Source organism: Triticum aestivum, chromosome 4D, assembly GCF_018294505.1.
Source record: "Triticum aestivum cultivar Chinese Spring chromosome 4D, IWGSC CS RefSeq v2.1, whole genome shotgun sequence".
Taxonomy (NCBI): Eukaryota; Viridiplantae; Streptophyta; class Magnoliopsida; order Poales; family Poaceae; genus Triticum; species Triticum aestivum.
Genome location: NC_057805.1, coordinates 13,731,675 through 13,751,934, shown reverse-complemented (window position 1 = coordinate 13,751,934; position 20,260 = coordinate 13,731,675). Strand labels below are relative to the sequence as shown.

The 20,260-nt window shown below is 45.0% G+C and overlaps 2 protein-coding genes and 1 non-coding gene across 4 annotated transcripts; all 3 read left to right on the top strand.

Moving 5' to 3' along the window:
* Positions 1-2,706: 2,706 nt before the first annotated feature.
* Positions 2,707-7,894, top strand: LOC123095753 (uncharacterized). The gene is made up of 5 exons (XM_044517318.1): positions 2,707-4,384; positions 4,492-5,124; positions 5,202-5,353; positions 6,953-7,030; positions 7,109-7,894. Exons 1-5 carry the CDS (start codon positions 3,145-3,147, stop codon positions 7,595-7,597), a joined length of 2,592 nt encoding a protein of 863 aa, XP_044373253.1. The 5' UTR covers positions 2,707-3,144; the 3' UTR covers positions 7,598-7,894.
* A 4,614-nt stretch (positions 7,895-12,508) lies between these two features.
* On the top strand, positions 12,509-19,770 carry LOC123095752 (uncharacterized). 2 transcript variants are annotated; one of them, XM_044517317.1, is made up of 6 exons: positions 12,509-14,115; positions 14,274-14,885; positions 14,963-15,129; positions 18,370-18,447; positions 18,526-18,781; positions 18,860-19,770. In XM_044517317.1, the coding sequence occupies exons 1-6, from the start codon at positions 12,885-12,887 to the stop codon at positions 19,405-19,407; spliced, it is 2,892 nt and encodes a 963-aa protein (XP_044373252.1). In that variant the 5' UTR covers positions 12,509-12,884; the 3' UTR covers positions 19,408-19,770. The 2 variants fall into 2 exon arrangements, with proteins under 2 accessions (XP_044373252.1, XP_044373251.1); XM_044517316.1 differs by having other exon boundaries at positions 18,526-19,770.
* Positions 17,399-17,485, top strand: LOC123100907 (small nucleolar RNA Z161/Z228). Its single transcript, XR_006448521.1, has one exon. It is a non-coding gene; the product is annotated as a small nucleolar RNA Z161/Z228 (small nucleolar RNA).
* Positions 19,771-20,260: the final 490 nt, after the last annotated feature.

Genomic DNA, 20,260 nt, shown 5'->3' with positions numbered 1-20,260 from the left:
TGATATTATTGCAATTCCTACAAGCATATATTCCTCACTCATAATAATTTTCAGTAGCATCATGATTGAATTCAACAATATAACCATCACATAAAGCATTATTTTCATGATCTACAAGCATAGAAAATTTACTACTCTCCACATAAGCAAAATTCATCTCATTCAGAATAGTGAGAGTATCATAAGAAACTCGAATACTATAAATTGTTTCCACATTAAAAGAGTAATGTTTAAAAAAAGGGTAATCATAATCATGACAAGTTTTAACATAATCATCACTACTTTTTATAGCATAAGTGTCATCACAATAATCATCATAAGTAGCAACTTTGTTCTTATCATAATCAATTGAAACCTCTTCCAAGATAGTGGAATCATTACTAAATAAATATTTCTTAATACTTTTCTCATAGTTGCGGATGCTTGCGCCGGGGGGGGGGGGGTGTTAATCATAAGTAGGAGGTTTGTTCAAGTAAGAACAACACCTAAGCACCGGTCCACCCACATATCAAATTATCAAAGTACCGAACACGAATCAAACCAACATGGTGAAAGTGACTAGATGAAAATCCCGTGTACCCTCAAAAACGCTTTGCTTCTCATAAGAGATCGTTTTGGTCTGTCCTTTTCCTCAAAAGGATTGGGCTACCTTGCTGCACTTTTATTACTACTATCGTTACTTGCTCGTTATAAATTATCTTGCTATCAAACTACTCTACTAATAATTTCAACACTTGCAGACATTATCTTGCTGAAAACCACTTGTCATTTCCTTCTGCTCCTGGTTGGGTTCGACACTCTTACTTATCGAAAAGAGCTACAATTGATCCCATATACTTGTGGGTCATCAGTCCCCCAGAGGTGCACACCGCCGCTACATTTACGCGCTCGTCAGCGGCAATGGCGTCTTCGTTGGGCGCGACTCGGAGGAGAGGAGGGGAGCAAGTGCTTCAATGACGCGTCGATGCCGGAACTAAGTACATGATAGAAAGGGGAGAAGGTCCAGGAGCGGGGGAGAGAGAGGCGACGTAGCAGCCTTCCCGAACCATAGCGCTCAGCTGGACGGGCTGGTACATAATACAGAAGGGGAGGAAGACAATGTGGGTACAGAGAGGTCAGATCGCTGGATTTAGCTGTACTTCAAGGACTGTTTTGCAAATGTGCCAGTAAGTCGGTCACCGCCCAAATCCTACCCCTCTCTTTTGAATCCAACGACCCACGTATAGTTGGTGCATCTGGTGCACCAGTTTGGTCGTTCCACCAGATACATTCTCGGTGGGACTCCGTGCATCCCGGCGGTTTGGGCCTCACCACATCCGGCTTGAGGTCTCCGACTCACCAAGCCCGGCTGCAAATGCTATCTATCTAATTATTTGACAACATATATTAGTCTCTACAGAAACTTTTACTCTGACTTGTATATTTTTTATACATATGCCAGCTGATTTGTAGCCACCGTGACGTATGCGCAGTTAATGATGTTCGATCGGGATTGAACACATGGGTGTGCTTCACTTTGACCTTTAAGCTTACAGAATATTCTCCTAACTTAAAATTTTCTTTTCTAGTTCAGGAAAAAAATTGGATTCTTGCAAAATAAAACCCTTAGCTATTTATCTTGACTCATCTCGCATGAATACTCCCTCTTCATTTCTATCCAACTTGCGAATATATTCAAAGTACTCACATATACATGTCATATGCAGACGACGACACTTAAGTGAGAGGTGCGAATAGGACCACGAAGCTACACTTAGTTAGCCTTGTGGCGATTGATGGGCTCAAGACACTATCAGTACCCCGTGACCCCCTTCATCCACACATCGTCGACATCAGCAAGATAAACAACAAAGAACAGCGCTCAAGAAAAATAGAGGGTGCCTACGGAGTTGAGATGCATGCTCACTTCTGATTGCCTATCCTCCATCCTAAACCAGTAGAGGACCGACATCAATGGCGCGACGATTCCACCATCGGGGTGAGCATAGGGGAGTATGGAGAGAAATTAGGAGATGGAGCGCAATTTCCAAATTGAACATGCGAACCCCTGAGATGAATGCGAGTGGTGAGTGGGAGCGGTTTGTCGTCCAATCGAAGTCAATACAAGGGATTGGGCGTGCACATGACTTAATCTATGTCCAGTGGCCATTTGAAACACCGAGCCTGCCCGTCATCCGCGTCGCAGGATGGTCATTTTTGTCTACAAATCACGAACGTAAGCCTACACCCCATAAATCCCCAACGTGGCCTGCACACCTTGCATGCACTGAACCGCCAGTGAGAATAGCGGCCACTAGATAGGCACCATAGGCTTCTAGAGACTCCCATATCTATTACAAAAAATTGTAACGTTCGTCATTTACAAAAATTGCTTAAAAATGTTCAGAAATATAAAAAAGTGCTCATATTTTTTCATAAAATGCTCACAAACATATTAGAAAATATTCTCAATTTTTCAAAAATGCCATGTATTTTTTAAGAAATATATTTTTAAGAAATAAATAAATCTCATGTTTTCCTGGAAAACCAAAATAAAAAACCTGCTGAAAACTAATAAAACAGAAAAAAAAACCTCAAAAAAAGGAAAAACAAACTCACTGGAAACAACTCGCTACCGAGCCTGATACTACATGGGCCGGCCGCCCCGAGCGTTCGAGAATCTGTTAGCGACCGATCTGTCAAAAAGATCTGTCTCGCTCCTTCGGTTCTTCCCCTCGCTCAATCTGTCTCCATCGTGCCGCCGCCTCGCTAGGGTTCGGCTCCACCGTCGCCGCCGCGCACCCGCGACCGCCTGCCGTCGCCGCGCACCGCGACCGCCTGCCGTCGCCGCGCACCGCGACCGCCTGCCGTCGCCGCGCACCGCGACGGCCTGCCGCCGCGCGCCTCGAGGGCCTGCCGCCGCGCACCTCGACCGCCTGCCGCCGCCGCCACCACCGCCATCCCGGCGCTTCCCACCTTCGGCCTTTGCCACGACGCTCCGTTTCCGGCCGTCTGCCCTGACTCCCAGGCAGCCATAGTCCGAGCTCGTCTACCCTGATTCCCTGACATCGACCGCCGAGCTTCTTTCCCGTCAATTCCCAGGGCTAGGCCATTCGCCGCCTTCCACGATCCATATCTTCATCGGCACCCTTTCACTTTTCCGTCATGGCAATGCAAGACCATCCTTCTCCGTGTGGCCGCCACCCCCAAATCCTGCTGGATAGAAAATGTTTAGTGGGCCAGTTGGAAAATTCCACTACCGCGAAAACCAAGAATAGCAAAGGGCATCACTTGGAGGTTTCTTTTAAAGCAGTTGACCCTCCAGCTATCTCGTTGTGCCTCGTCAGCTGCGTTGATCAGACAGGGGAGCTCTTGCCAGTAGATCCTCATATACTTGGTGAGGCTGGAGGGTCTGTACTGCTGGCTTTCACTTTCTTCGGGAGTGTCCACCATTTACCATTCACCGACTATTTCGTTTACAAAGCAGGGCCAAATTTTCCCTGTCTTCATCTTATTCCAAGGCCATATCCATCTTCTTTTGAGGCAAATTTGGTTGCCATCCTGCCTGTTAATGATAACAGTGAAGACTTTGCTGTCGTTTTTCCCCATGTTGAATATTTCGTGCTCGAGTCTCGCAAACATTACACACTCCACATTTATCGATCTGATGCAAATGATTGGCACACTCAGGTGGCTAATATCGCCGAGGATAATGAAACAAGGAAAGCTAAGCGTAAGCTATTGCTTCATGATGCCATGAGCGTGGCATATGCAGAAAATGGTATCATAGGTTGGATTGATCTTTGGTGGGGAATTCTCTTATGCAATGTCTTGGATAAAAAGCCTATCATCCGTTTTGTTCCATTGCCAGTACCTGAACCATGTGATGCTTCTGAATCCCATTTGACGTTTGAGAATCTCACCCCAAGACCACACCGTCATGTGACAATATTCAATGATTTGATCAAGTTTGTTGAGTTAGATTTTCATGTGCAAGATGCTTTCTGCAACATGAAGCGAGGAAAAGATTATGGTTGGATGGCTAGGACCTGGAGTAGATCGATTTATTCAGATATTTGGCATGATGGTCTGACGTTTGATACATCTGAGTTATCTTTCAGTGATTCAAGTTTGCCGAATCTTTTACCTGAGATGTTTGATGACAAAAACAGTTTGACATGGGGGAATTTGACCAGTGCTGGGCCTACATTAAGCTTGCACGATGACAATGTTATTTACATTATGGCGAAGGAGAGCATGTGCCACCGGACAGCATATGTACTTGCTGTGAACGGTAAAAGTTTGAAGCTCGAGTCTGGTGCGCATTGCTCTGCTGAAAACATGTTGTGGTTCGAACCAACCTATGATCCGTGTGTTCTTTTTAGGTCTTTTGGCACAACTTCAGGTACTTATGGAGCTAACAAAAATTTGTAATAACCGGAGAAAAATGTTTTTTTGTTGTTGAAAACATTAATTACTGCTATACATTATGCTTTGCAATTTTTTTTGCAGAGTCGGTTAAAGAATTTGAAACCAAAGGGACAATATCTGAAACCAAGGAAGGGCCGGCTCTCTCAGTGGTGTCGAAGCGTCTTCGCGCGCTGCGGAAGAAGCAGGATCGCATTGCGCGGATGGAGGAGTCGGTCGCCGCCGGCAAGGTGCTTAACCAGGACCAGAAGGAGGTGATGCATTCCAAGCCCACCATCGCCGCGCTCATTAACGAGCTCGAGCGCCTCCGCGTGCCACTCTCCACTGCCCTCACCAAGGAGCTCTCCACCGTCCCTGCACCTGCTGCCGGTTCCTCATCCTTCGGCTCCAATTTGTCCATCCAAGACCTCCTCGCGCTTGTCTACTTTGGCTCCCTTTTTTATGTCAAGTCACCAGACGAGTTCATCACCACCATGGTTGCACGCAAGCACGAGCGGAGCAGCTGCATCACCTACGGCTATGTATGGGATGATACCGTGGACCTGCTTACGGAGAACGACCTTGATGCAGTGTCTGCCGTGGCGGCCCTTGCCACGGCTCGCCCTGCTTCTGCGGTTGGCGTCTCCCACCATGACGCACTCCAGGCCTGTGCCCATCATGCCCGCCTATGGCTCACCCGTGCTAATGCACCGATCCACCCTGGCTCCTCTGTTACATGTGAGGGTTGATATAGGTTTGTAATTTGGTTTGTTTTGAGCTCATTGCTGATTGAAATATGTGGCTTTTCGCTGTAGATGCTGCGGTGAGGTCCAAGTTAGACAGGATCATGGCATCGGACTACTACACAGCGCACCATGGAGCTGAAAGTGTGCAGGCACTGATGAGCATGACTGTCTCACCAGAGGCACCATCACTTAAGGAGTACATAGCTGCTGAAGGTCACAAGGTAAAATAGCAAATTGCACTCTTTTGTAATTTAATATATGCTTAGCATGGTGAAGTGATCATTGCCCTGAAACTTTGTTTTGATCTTTGTTGATGATTGCTCCTTGTATTATTATTATCATCTTTGTTGTTGTTGCTGCTGCTTTTTGTGCTGGTTCAGTAGTAATGATCAATGTGGATTATAACTTTAACTAGAAAACTGTAAGGTCACTCCATTTGGGGTGTAGATTATGCTGTTTCATATGGATGTTGTGGGCCGTTGTTTAGATATAACAGATGGTGCCTGTGCATTTGTGTTCTGAAAAAACCCCCCGCTGAAATACTAACTTAACAACTAGTATGATCGTTGTATAATATTATGTGTAGTGCTACCACTATCTAGGTACAGGATGGTCTCTATTCTGATGGGTCTTCGCAGTTTGCAACATAGTAGTTGAGTTTTTGTTGTACTCCCTCCGTTCCTAAATATTTGTCTTTTTAGAGATTTCAAATGAACTACCACATACGGATGTATATAGACATATTTTAGAGTGTAGGTTCACTCATTTTGCTTCGTATGTAGTCACTTGTTGAAATCTCTAGAAAGACAAATATTTAGGAACGGAGGGAGTATTAAAGATTATAAATATCATGTGCTAGAATTCATCATTGCAATCATGCAATAACATGATTTTGTATTGTACAGTCGTTCCTTTTTTACTTTGTTGGCCATTACTTAAAATGCTGGTTGAAAAGAACAGCAATCCTAATCCCTGATATCAAAACATTCTGAAAAGGGGACACATGCAAATGCTCTTGTATTTTTACTACGTTTGTGAATTTAACGGAAAAAGCTAGCATTTCTGCAGCATGAGTGGAGAAACCAAGTTTAGCGCTCTGACAATATTTGTACCCATTGAGTAAAGCAAGTTTCGACGCGGCCTCTCTGCATTGCAGTGTGCAGGGGCAAGGCTTGCGTTATATAATCCTTCCCCAGACCCCACCTGGCGTGGGAGCTTCTAGCACTGGGTCTCCTTTTTTTTGTATAAGTTAAGTTTGAGCTTCTAAAGATTTCACTTTAGAGCCCCAGATTTGTTTCTTTTGCTAAGGCGCAAAAAAAGTTTGTTTTTCCACAAGCTACAGGAATCTGAATGGTTCAAACATTTGCATGTATAATTTTACCTGAATTTTAAACACTCAGAATTATTTATTAGCTTGCTATCCATGTGCTAGAGCCATGAGTTGGTCGCGAGATCTTATGGGTTTCATCTCTAGCCTACCCCAACTTGTTTGGGATTAAAGGCTTTGTTGTTGTTGTTGTTGTTGTAGAATTATTTATTTACTGTCCATTGAAGGAACACATGCTCCTGGGACCTGGGTGCCATTTTACTCCTAGCTGTCATTTTTACTTGTTGCTTGTCTACTTTATGATTATGAGTTTAGGACTTATGACCAACATTACTTTGATAACACAACTTAATAGTTTTATATTCTTTGGGTCTGGTAATATATGTTCTTTGGCATCCTAGCTGTGTACTTGGATACTATTGCAAGAAACCTACAATGGTCATCAGTCTACAAAGCTTATATTGATCTTGTTGGTATGTTTACTTGCTGACAGGAGGAGGAGGAAGACTCCTCGCATGCCACAGAAATCTACAATGGTCATCAGTCTAATGCAGCCGATGTGCAAAATATGGTAAAGACTGGATGACCTGTGGAGTGTTTTTCTGTGCATGTAATATATTTCTGGCTTATACTAACATGCCAGCTTCAGGAAGGTAAATCCCCGGTGAACCCTCATGAGGAATATCCCTTGGCTGAGGCAGAGCAGGAGAAGTTTGATGTGGAAGAAAAAGATCAGAGGTATCCCGAGCCAAAAGAGCGACAGTTTCAGCGCCCTTGGCGATCTTTTCAGAACCAGCGAGGTGGTGATCGTGGCAGGAGGGGGGCTTACCCTAATGGCCATGGCAGGCGTGGAGGCGGCCGTGGCATGGGCAGCGCATACCAGAATGGGCGTGGAGGTGGTGGTGGTGGTGGATACCAAGGAGGTGGTGGTGAGTACCAGAATGGCCGGGGTGGTGGTGGCGGATACCAGGGCGGGTACCAGAATGGCCGGGGTGGTGGTGGCGGATACCAGGGCGGGTACCAGAATGGCAGGGGTGCTGGTGGCGGACACCAGGGCGGGTACCAGAATGGCCGGGGTGGTGGTGGTGGTGGTGGAGGCGGCGGCGGGTACTACAACAACAACGATGATGGGTACTAGCAGCCTAGTAACTTCAACAACAGGGGCAGGGGCGCAGGGAGTTGGCCACGCGAACACCGAGAGGGTTGAGGCAAGGGCATATCTGGAAGTCTGGGAGCCATTTTGCTATTATATATAACTAACTAACTTAGCCTGTCGGTATGTCACAATCCAATCCGTCCCCATGTGTGAGTTTTTTTGTCGCTGTATTGAGTGCATATGGTTGGTTGGTAAATGTGGAATCTCGTTGAAAGTAGCTTCAGGTCACATATGTTCATATCGTTGTGTTGCTTCTTTTTCCGGATGTGTGGGTCGTCATATATTTCTTGTTGGTTTTATTATTTTTGTTGGATGTCTTTCTACGTCGTTCTTGATTGTGTTTGTGTTTCCTTTGTTTGTTTGTTCTGGCCGGTATCGTCCCTTTTCTTGAAAATAATAGTAATGTTTGTTTTGGTGAATGCTGATCGAGATTTCTGCTGTCTTTTACAATCCTGATAAGTTTTTTATGCAAGGTGCTAGGCGTCACTGTAGCCGATTATGCATAGTTGCGGCTAGGTCTTGTATTCGCAGGAGCGCAACTGCACACAAAAAATTGTTGCGAAGATTCTGGGAGGACTTTGTCAGGCAACTGACCCAGAAAACATTTCCGGTTTCTTGCAAGTTCTCCAGCTACTCAGATCGATGCTGCTCGGTAGTGCTCACTTAGGGCGCTCTCTTTCGTCTGCATGCAGAGCGCCCCACTGCTTTGTAGCCCGTGCTGGAACTATCGGTCGGGGCGGCTCAAAGAAAAAGCTTACTTATGATGACACTGGAGTGCAGTGAACGCGCTGCTGATCCCGAGAACTTTTATTTCTGTACAAAAATAACACCACGATAGTTCTGCTGAAAACAACATCAGTCTGGGTTAGTTCTAACCAAATAATACCAAATTCATGTAAAAATATTATAAACATGGCATGAATACATAAAATAATTATGGAGATGTAGGAGACGTATCAGCAAGCATCATGTGGTGAGGAAAGATCTAGGCACATATGTCCAGTCGAATATAGATAGCATGAGTTATTATTGTTGACATCACCCTTGAGGTGAATACGTTGGGAGGCAAAACCATAAGCCCCTATCTTTCTATGTGTCCGGTTGAAACGTTTTGCTCATGTGTACGCGGTGAGTGTTAGCAATCATAGAAGACTATATGATGGTTGAGTATGTGGACTTGCCTAAAGGCTCCGATACGTGATCCTTCCTGGAAAGACGATGAATTGCAGTTGCAAAGTTGACTAAGAACATAGTTTGTTAATTTTTAATAGAGTTTTTGTTTTATACTTCAATAGTGTGATGAATTGTCACTTATTCATGAGAAGTCTATGATAAAAGTTCTATGATAAGATTCCTATGTTTAAGTTTGTTGCTGTTATAATAATCAACATGATGCTTCTATGTCCGTATTTTGTTTTTATCGACACCTCTCTCTCTAAGCATGTGGACATGTTTTTCGATTTCGGTTTTCGCTTGAGGACAAGCGAGGTCTAAGCTTGGGGGAGTTGATACGTCCATTTTGCATCATGTTTTCCTACTGTTATTTATGATGTTTTTATTCATAATAATGCTTTTTGGAGTAATTCTAATGCCTTTTCTCTCATAATATGCAAGGTATACACAAAGAGGGAGAATTCCGCAGCTGGAAATCTGGACCTCGAAAAGCTACGTCAGGCTACCTATTCTGCACAACTCCAAACAAGCTAAAACTTCACGGAGAATTTTTATGGAATATATGAAGAATATTGCAGCAAATAAGTACCAGAGGGGGCCCACCAGGTGGGCACAACCCACCTGGCCGCGCTAGGGAGCCCATGCGTGTCCTGGTGGGTTGTGCTCACCCAGGCCCACCTCCGGTGCCCATCTTCTGGTATATAAGTCATTTTGACCTAGAAAAAAATAAAAAGTGAGGACTTTCGGGATGGAGCGCCGCCTTCTCGAGGCGGAACTTGGGCAGGAGCACTTTTGCCCTCCGGCGGAGCAATTCCGCCGGGGAAACTTCCCTCCCGGAGGGGGAAATCATCGCCCTATCACCACCAACAACTCTACCATCTTGGGGAGGGCAATCTCCATCAACATCTTCAACAACACCATCTCATCTCAAACCCTAGTTCATCTCTTGTGTTCAATCTTGTTACCGGAACTATAGATTGGTGCTTGTGGGTGACTAGTAGTGTTGATTACATCTTATAGTTGATTACTATATGGTTTATTTGGTGAAAGATTATATGTTCAGATCCAATATGCTATTTAATACCCCTATGATCGTGAGCATGATTATCATTTGTGAGTAGTTACTTTTGTTCTTGAGGTCACGGGAGAAATCATGTTGCAAGTAATCATGTAAACTTGATATGTGTTTGATATTTCGATAGTATGTATGTTGTTATTCCCTTAGTGATGTCATGTGAACGTCGACTACATGATACTTCATCATATTTGGGCCTAAGGGAATGCATTGTGGAGTAGCAATTAGATGATGGGTTGCGAGAGTGACAGAAGTTTAAACCCCAGTTTATGCGCTATTCCGTAAGGGACCGATTGGATCCTAAAGTTTAATGCTATGGTTAGAATTATTTCTTAATACTTTTCTCGTAGTTGCGGATGCTTGCGCCCGGGGGGGGGGGGGGGGTGTTAATCATAAGTAGGAGGTTTATTCAAGTAAGAACAACACCTAAGCACCGGTCCACCCACATATCAAATTATCAAAGTATCGAACACGAAACAAACCAACATGGTGAAGTGACTAGATGAAAATCCCGTGTACCCTCAAGAACGCTTTGCTTATCATAAGAGATCGTTTTGGTCTGTCCTTTGCCTCAAAAGGATTGGGCTACCTTGCTGCACTTTTGTTACTATTATCGTTACTTACTCGTTATAAATTATCTTGCTATCAAACTATTCTACTACTTATAATTCCAGCACTTGCAGACATTATATTGCTGAAAACCACTTGTCATTTCCTTCTGCTCCTGGTTGGGTTTGACACTCTTACTTATAAAAAAAGCTACAATTGATCCCATATACTTGTGGGTCATCAGTCCCCCGGAGGTGCACACCGCCGCTACATTTACGCGCTCGTCGGCGGCAATGGCGTCTTCGTTGGGCGCGACTCGGAGGAGAGGAGGGGAGCAAGTGCTTCAACAGCGCGTCGATGCCGGAACTAAGTACAGGATAGAAAGGGGAGAAGGTCCAGGAGCGGGGGAGAGAGAGGTGACGTAGCAGCCTTCCCGAACCGTAGCGCTCAGCTGGACGGGCTGGTACATAATACAGAAGGGGAGGAAGACAATGTGGGTACAGAGAGGTCAGATCGCTAGATTTAGCTGTACTTCAAGGACTATTTTGCAAATGTGCCAGTAAGTCGGTCACCGCCCAAATCCTACCCCTCTTTTGAATCCAACGGCCCACGTATAGTTGGTGCATCTGGTGCACCAGTTTGGTCGTTCCACCAGATACATTCTCGGTGGGACTCAGTGCATCCCGGCGGTTTGGGCCTCACCACATCCGGCTTGAGGACTCCGACTCATCAAGCCTGGCTGCAGATGCTATCTATCTAATTATTTGACAACATATATTAGTCTCTACAAAAACTTTTACCCTGACTTGTACATTTTTTATACATATGTCAGCTGATTTGTAGCCACCGTGACGTATGCGCAGTTGATGATGTTTGATCGGGATTGAACACATGGGTGTGCTTCACTTTGACCTTTAAGCTTACAGAATATTCTCCTAACTTAAAATTTTCTTTTCTAGTTCAGGAAAAAAAATGGATTCTTGCAAAATAAAACCCTTAGCTATTTATCTTGACTCACCTCGCATGAATACTCCCTTTTCATTTCTATTCAACTTGCGAATATATTCAAAGTACTCACATATACATGTCATATGTAGACGACGACACTTAAGTGAGAGGTGCGAATAGGACCACGAAGCTACACTTAGTTAGCCTTGTGTGGATTGATGGGCTCAAGACACTATCAGTACCCTGTGACCCCCTTCATCCACACATCGTCGACATCAGCAAGATAAACAACAAAGAACAGCGCTCAAGAAAAATAGAGGGGCCTACGGAGTTGAGATGCATGCTCACTTCTGATTACCTACCCTCCATCCTGAACCAGTAGAGGATCGACATCAATGGCGCGACGATTCCACCATCGGGGTGAGCATAGGGGAGTATGGAGAGAAATTAGGAGATGGAGCGCAATTTCCAAATTGAACATGCAAACCCCTGAGATGAATGCGAGTGGTGAGTGGGAGCGGTTTGTCGTCCAATCGAAGTCAATACAAGGGATTGGGCGTGCACATGACTTAATCTATGTCCAGTGGCCATTTGAAACACCGAGCCTGCCCGTCATCCGCGTCGCAGGATGGTCATTTTGTCTACAAATCACAAACATAAGCCTACACCGCATAAACCCCCAACGTGGCATGCACACCTCGCATGCACTGAACCGCCAGGGAGAATAGCGGCCACTAGATACGCACCATACGCTTCTAGAGACTCCCATATCTATTACAAAAAATTGTAACGTTCGTCATTTACAAAAATTGCTTAAAAATGTTCAGAAATATACAAAAGTGCTCATATTTTTTCATAAAATGCTCACAAACATATTAGAAAATATTCTCAATTTTTCAAAAATGCCAAGTATTTTTTTAAGAAATATATTTTTAATAAATAAATAAATTTCGTGTTTTCCTGGAAAACCAAAATAAAAAACCCGCTGAAAACTAATAAAACAGAAAAAAAAACCTCAAAAAAAGGAAAAACAAACTCACTGGAAACAACTCGCTACCGAGCCTGACACTACATGGGCCGGCCGCCCCGAGCGTTCGAGAATCTGCTAGCGACCGATCTGTCTCGCTCCTTCGGTTCTTCCCCTCGCTCAATCTGTCTCCCTCGTGCCGCCGCCTCGCTAGGGTTCGGCTCCACCGTCGCCGCCGCGCACCCGCGACCGCCTGCCGTCGCCGCGCACCGTGACCGCCTGCCGTCGCCGCGCGCCTCGACGGCCTGCCGCCGCGCACCTCGACCGCCTGCCGCCGCCGCCACCACCGCCATCCCGGCGCTTCCCACCTTCGTTCTTTGCCACGACGCTCCGTCTCCGGCCGTCTGCCCTGACTCCCAGGCAGCCATAGTCCGAGCTCATCTACCCTGATTCCCTGACATCGACCGCCGAGCTTCTTTCCCATCAATTCCCAGGGCTAGGCCATTCGCCGCCTTCCACGATCCATATCTTCATCGGCACCCTTTCACTCTTCCGTCATGGCAATGCAAGACCATCCTTCTCCGTGTGGCCGCCACCCCCAAATCCTCTTGGATAAAAAATGTTTAGTGGGCCAGTTGAAAAATTCCACTACCGCAAAATCCAAGAATAGCAAAGGGGTTCACTTGGAGGTTTCTTTTGAAGCAGTTGACCCTCCAGCCATCTCACTGTGCGTTGATCAGACCGGGGATCGCTTGGCAGCACAGCCTCGTATACTTGGTGTAACTGGAGGCTTTGTACTGCTGGCTATCACCTTCTCTGACAGTGTCAACCGTTACTTGCGGTTCATCGACTATTTTGTTTACAAAGCAGGGCCCGATTTCGCCTCTCTTCATCTTCTTGCAAGGCCATATCCATCTTCTGTTTCGCAAAACATGGCTGCCATCTTGCCCGTTAGTGATAACAGTGAAGACTTTGCTGCCATTTTCCCACATGTTGAATATTTCAGACTTGAGTCTCGCAAACATTACACACTCCACATATATCGATCCGACACGAATGATTGGCACTCTCAGGTCGCTTGTATTGCTGAGGATAATGAGACAAGGAATGCTAGGGATAAGCTATTGCTTCATAATGCCATGAGCGTGGCATATGCAGAAAAGGGTATCATAGGTTGGATTGATCTCTGGTGGGGAATTCTCTTATGCAATGTTTTGGATAAAAAGCCTACCATCCGTTTTGTTCCGTTGCCAGTTCCGGAACCGTGTGATACGTCTGAGTTCCATTTGATGTTCGAGAATCTCACTCCAAGACCACACCGTCATGTGACGATATTCAATGATTTGATCAAGTGTGTTGAGTTAGATTTTCATGTGCAAGATGCTTTCTGCAACATGAAGCGAACAAAGGATTATGGCTGGATGGCTAAAACATGGACTAGATCAATTTATTCAGATGTTTGGTGTGATGGCTTGACGATTGATACGTCTGAGATATCTTTCACCGACTCAAGTTTGCCGAATTTGTTGCCTGGGATGTTTGATGAGGAAAACAATTTGACTTGGAAGAAATTGACTAGTGCTGGTCCTACATTAAGCTTGCTTGATGACAATGTTATTTACATTATGGCGAAGGAGAGCATGTGCCATCCGACAGCATATGTACTTACTGTGGACACCAAAAGTTTGAAGCTCGAGTCTGGTGCGCAGTGTGCTCCTCAAAAGACGGCGTGGTTCGAACCAACATATGAACCATGTGTTCTTTTTAGCTCTTTTGGCACGACTTCAGGTACTCGTCCCTAATAAATTTATGGAGTTAACAAAAAATTGTAATAACCGGAAAAGCACTAGTTAATAAGGTAGTCTGATAACACATGTAATTAGTTGCTTTTTTGTTGATGAAAACATTACTGTTGCCTTACATTATGCTTTGCATTTTTTTTGCAGAGTTGGTTAAAGAATTTGAAACCAAAGGGACAATATTTGAAATCAAGGAAGGGCCGGTGCTCTCGGTGGTGTCGAGGCGTCTCCGTGTGCTGCGGAGGAAGCAGAATCGCATCGCGCAGATGGAGGAGTCCGTCGCTGCCGGCAAGATGCTTTACCAGGAGCAGAAGGAGCTCATGCACTCCAAGCCCGTCATCGCCGCGCTCATTGACGAGCTTGAGCGCCTCCGCGTACCACTCTCCACCGCTCTCACCAAGGAGCTCACCACCGTCTCTGCACCTGCTGCCGGTTCCTCATCCTTTGGCTCCGATTTGTCCATCCAGGACCTCCTCGCGCTCATCTACTTCGGCTCCCTTTTTCATGTCAAGTCACCAAACGAGTTCATCGCCACCATGGTTGCGCGCAAGCACGAACGGAGCAGCTGCATCACCCACGGCTATGTATGGGATGATACCGTGGACCTGCTCGTGGAGGCTGTGGCGGCCCTTGCCGCGGCTCGCCCTTCTTCCGCAGATGGTGTCTCCCACCACGACGCACTCCAGGCCTGTGCCCATCATGCCCGCCTATGGCTAACCCGTGCTGATGCGCCGATCCACCCTGGCTCCTCTGTTACATGTGAGGGTTGATATAGGTTTGTAATTTGGTTTGGTTTGAGGTGATTGCTGATTGAAATATGTGGCCTTTTGCTGTAGATGCTGCGGTGAGGTCCAAGTTAGACAGGATCATGGCATCAGACTACTACACAGCACCTGCAGTTGCTGGGAACCATGGAGCTGAAGGTCTGCAGGCACAGATGAGCATGACCGACTCACCAGAGGCACCATCACTCAAGGAGATCCTAGCTGCTGAAAATCACAAGGTGAAATAGCAAATTGCACTCTTTAGTAATTTAATACTCCCTCCGTCCGGAAATACGTCTAGATATATCCATTCCTCCGACAAGTATTTCCGGACGGAGGGAGTATATGCTTAGCATGGTGAAGTGATCATTGCCCTGAAACTTTGTTCTGATCTTTGTCAATGATTGATCTGCTGTAGTGCACAGTGCTCCTAGTATTATTATTATCATCATTGTTGCTGCTGCTGGTGCTTTTTGTGCTGATTCAGTAGTAATGATCAATGTGGATTGTAGCTTTAACTGGAAAACTGTAAGGTCAATCCATTTGGGGTGTATATTATGCTGTTTCATATGGATGTTGTGCGCCGTTGCTTAGATATAACAGACAGTGCCTGTGCATTGGTGTTCTGGAAAAAAACGCTGAAAATAATAACTTAACAACTATGATCTTTGTATAATATTATGTATAGTGCTACCACTATCTAGGTACAGGATGGTCTCTATTCTGATGGGTCTTTGCAGTTTGCAAACATAGTAATTGAGTTTTTCTTGTATTAAAGATTATAAAATATCATGCGCTAGAATTCATCATATTGCAGTCATGCAATAACATGATTGTTTATTGTACATTTGTTCCTTTTTTACTTTGTTGGCCATTACTTAAAATGCTGGTTGAAAAGAACAGCAACCCCAATCCCTGATATCAAAACATTCTGAAAAGGATACACATGTAAATTCTCTTGTATTTTATTACGTTTGTAAATTTAACGGAAAAAGCTGGCATTTCTGCAGCATGAGTGGAGAAACCAAGTTAGCGCTCTGACAATATTTGTACCCATTGTGTAAAACAAGTTTCGAGGCGGCCTCTCTGCATTGCAGTGTGCAGGGGTAAGGCTTGCCTCGTATAATCCTTCCGCAGACCCCACCTGGCGTAGGAGCTTCTAGCACTGGGTCTCCTTTTTTTCTGTACAAGTTTTGTGCTTCTAAAGATTACATTTTAGAGCCCAGATTTGTTTCTTTTGTTCAGGCGCGAAAAAGTGTTTGTTTTTCCAAGAAAACCTCCTGGAATCTGAATGGTTCAAACATTTGCATGTGTAATTTTACCTGAATTTTAGACACTCAGAATTATTTATTTACCGTCCACTGAAGGAGCACATGCTCCTGGGACCTGGGTACCATTTTACTCCTATCTGTCATTCTTACTTCTTGTTGCTTATCTACTTCATGATTACAAGTCTAGGACTTGTGACCAACATTACTTTGATAACACAACTTAATAGTTGTATATTCTTTGGGTCTGGTAATATATGTTCTTTCGCATCCTAGCTGTGTACTTTGATATTATTGCTAGATTACTTTTCTGAGTTGCAGATTCTCTTTCATAACTATAGATCATTCGTAATCTTTGTCAAGTCCCGAGGGATCTTCTTTGACTTCCATTTGAGGAATCTTATTATTTTTAGCAGCAAGCTGCTAGGCGCATTGCAATCTTGCTAGTTGCAGAATCTATAGCCCTATTGTTCTTGCCAGTTTTGCAGTTCGTTGCGCAAGCTTGATTGTTGAGATAGTATGTAATTATTTACTCAGCATTAATATGACATGGGTAAAGCTCCAGCCTCTAGGGCTCATCATAAAATCACTTGCAATTTAAATATGTATAGAAGTTATGGTGTTGCTATTTTGTGTGTGGACTAACACTAAAGGTAGTGTCATTTTCCTAAATTGCAAAATGGGATTTCTAACCTAAGAGTTCACGTTCACAGTTCTCCGTTCTTTATAACAACATTGTGATATTTTTAGTAACAATTTTATGCTGGCATCGCTTTTGCATTGATTTCCCTAGATTTAAACCTGTGTTTGTACATGTACAGTTCTTTATGCTTTTAAAACTAAAGATCATGGTATATTCACTGTAAATCGTCCAAGCATCAGCTACTGCATGTTGCCTCAGACATTATATTTAGAAACTGTACAATGTCCATCTCCACCTTTTAGTATTATGATTATTGGAACAGAAGCTAGATAGCACTGTCATCACCTTACTACACCTTTGGTAATATCACAGTTCTTTGGTGTAGAGTACTATTAAACTGCACCTACATACCTATGATAAATCACTTTGGTGGGGTGCACATTTGAAATGATGCATTAATAATTAAGTACTCCTGGATAAATTGTGCTGTCTTGCATTTTCCAAACAGCCAATCATGAACTTGGGTTATCGTTTAACTTTTGTGGTGTTTTCCAATTGTTTTGGGTTGCTGGGAATTCAAGTACTGTTTTTATTTTGTGCCATATGATGAGAGACCTTATCCAACTCACAGCGGTCGTCTGGACACTTAGTGTGTAATGGTGCATACATATTTCGCTGATGGCATTTCAGTTTTTTATGCATAAAGGATTTGATTTCCCGGAGAGCATTGTGTTAATGCAAGTTTTAGAATAACCCGAACTCCTGAAACTTTTGCCTCGGTCTTCACTGAAGATTTTGGCGTTATTTGCTGGTGGCTGCCCTGTGAGCCATGCCCATGCTAGTGTCTTGGTAGTTGGTGTAGATTGATATAGAGAAGAAAATGTAGGTACATTTAATTGTTATTCTTGATGAGAGGGTCACATTTCCTAGAGGACTATATGGTTCCTCCTGGTTAGCCGTACTCTGATTCCAAACTCAATGCCCTTAACTTACTCGACTGGACTCCTTGCCTCTGTAGGGTCAGTCGTATAATAAGTAAATACATCTCAAGCAGGACAGCAGTTGCACTTTGCTAGGAGGCTAAGCTGCCAGCTATAGTATTTTCTTTTCAGGGATGCCTATTTTAATTGCGCTGGATGCAAATAATCAACCACTATATCCAGAAAGCAAAAGCACCACTAATTTTCTGATACTAGCATATGTGATCAGTCATGACTATGAATGTTCACCTAAAGCACTACCATGTACGAAGTGTTTTCTGCAGATGAGATTAAAACAAGATATCTTGCTAGATTTATTATTTTGGTTACTGTGAAGTGTTTCTACTGTTGCTTAGTTGTGTTGGCTTGGTTATTCATTTTGTGTCTGTTCTAACACCCAGAAGCTGAGCTATGATAGACTGAGCAAATGGTACACATTTTGTAATTATTAGATGAGTGTTTATATTTAAAATTTACACGGTTTTAATTGGGACATTTTGAGGGGTCAAGTATTTTGTTTGTTGATCTCTGAAAGTAGAAATGATTAAAGCTTATATTGATCTTGTTGGTATGTTTACTTGTTGACAGGAGGACGAGGAAGATTCCTCGCATGCCACAGAAATCGACAATGATCATCAGTCTAATGCAGCCGATGTGCAAAATGTGGTAATGACTGGATGACCTGTGGAGTGTTTTTCTGTGTATATAATATATATCTGGCTGATACTAACATGCCAACTTCAGGATGGTAAAACCCTGGTGAACCCTCGTGTGGAATATCGCGTGGCTGGGGCAGAGCAGGAGAAATTTGATGTGAAAGAACAAGATCAGATGTATGCCGAGCCAAAAAAGCGACAGTTTCAGCACCCTCGGCAATCTTGTCAGAACCAGCGAGGTGGTGATCGTGGCAGGAGGGGGGCCTACCCTAATGGCCGCAGCGGGCATGGAGGCGGCCGTGGCATGGGCAGCAGATACGAGAATGGGCGTGGAGGTGGTGGTGGTGGCGGCCATGGCATGGGCTGTGGATACGAGAATGGGCGTGGAGGTGGTGGTGGTGGATACCAAGGAGGCGGCGGTGGTGGCTGTGGCATGGGCAGCGGATACGAAAATGGGTGTGGAGGTGGTGGTGGATACCAGAATGACCGGGGTTGTGGTGGCGGATACCAGAATGGCCGGGATGGTGGTGGCAGCAGCGGGTACCAGAACAGCCGGGGTGGTGGTGGCGGGTACCAGAACAGCCGGGGTGGTGGTGGCGGGTACCAGAATGGCTGGGGTGGTGGTGGCTGTGGCATGGGCAGCGGATACGAAAATGGGTGTGGAGGTGGTGGTGGATACCAGAATGACCGGGGTTGTGGTGGCGGATACCAGAATGGCCGGGATGGTGGTGGCAGTGGCGGGTACCAGAACAGCCGGGGTGGTGGTGGCGGGTACCAGAACAGCCGGGGTGGTGGTGGCGAGTACCAGAATGGCTGGGGTGGTGGTGGCAGTGGCGGGTACCAGAATAGCCGGGGTGGTGGTGGTGGCGGCGGGTACTACAACAACGACGATGGGTACTACCAGCCGAGGAACTTGAACAACAGGGGCAGGGGCGCAGGGAGGTGGCCACGCGGACACCGAGAGGATTGAGGCAATGGCATATGTGGAAGTCTGGGAGGTCAGGAGAGGGAAGGGGCAATGTGGAAGTCTGGCTCCATAAACTAATATAAGAGCGTTTAGATCACTACTTGAGTGATGTAAACGCTCTTATATTAGTTTACAGAGGGAGTAATCACCTAGCCTGTCGGTATGTCGCAATCCAGTCCCTCCCCATCTGCGAGTTTTTTTGTTGCTCCAATGAGTGCATAATGGTTGGTTGGTAAATGTGGAATCTCGTTGAAAGTAGCTTCAGGTCATACATGTGTTGCTTCTTTTTCTGGCTGTGTGAGTTGTCATATATTTCCGGTTGGTTTATTATTTTTGTTAGATGTCTTTCTACGTCATTCCTGTTCATTTTCCAGTGTTTGTGTTTGTGTTTGTGTTACCCTTGTTTGTTCTGGCCGGTACCGTAGCTCTTCAAAAAAAAACAACTGTTTGTTTTGGTGAATGCTGATCGAGATTTTGGCTTTTTTGTCTTTAATAATCCTGATAAGTGTCACCGTAGCCGATTATGCATAGTTGCGGCTAGGTCTTGTATGCGCTGCAGCGCAACTGAAGACAAAAAAATGTTTTTACGCGAGGTCTACTTGCATGGTTTGTTTACCGTTGGGAAGATTCTGGGAGGACTTTGTCAGGCAACTGACCATTTCCGGTTTCTTGCAAGTTCTCCAGCTACTCCGATCGATGCTGCTCGGTAGTGCTGCGCCCCCTTTCGTCTGCATCCAGAGCGCCCCACTGCTTTGTAGCTTCGCCGCGCGGTAGTGCTTGGGACATCACCCGCCCGTGCTGGAACTATCTGTCGGGGGAAGCTGCAACCGGCGGGTGGTTGTGCTGGAACCGGACT

Excerpts from the sequence above, each read along its gene's own strand:
- LOC123095753 (XM_044517318.1), top strand. The coding sequence starts at position 3,145 with ATGGCAATGCAAGACCATCCTTCTCCGTGTGGCCGCCACCCCCAAATC. Across the intron at positions 4,385-4,491 it reads GTCTTTTGGCACAACTTCAG|AGTCGGTTAAAGAATTTGAA; the intron begins GTACTTATGGAG and ends TTTTTTTTGCAG. Across the intron at positions 5,125-5,201 it reads CCCTGGCTCCTCTGTTACAT|ATGCTGCGGTGAGGTCCAAG; the intron begins GTGAGGGTTGAT and ends TTTTCGCTGTAG.
- LOC123095752 (XM_044517316.1), top strand. The coding sequence starts at position 12,885 with ATGGCAATGCAAGACCATCCTTCTCCGTGTGGCCGCCACCCCCAAATC. Across the intron at positions 14,886-14,962 it reads CCCTGGCTCCTCTGTTACAT|ATGCTGCGGTGAGGTCCAAG; the intron begins GTGAGGGTTGAT and ends CTTTTGCTGTAG. Across the intron at positions 15,130-18,369 it reads TAGCTGCTGAAAATCACAAG|GAGGACGAGGAAGATTCCTC; the intron begins GTGAAATAGCAA and ends ACTTGTTGACAG.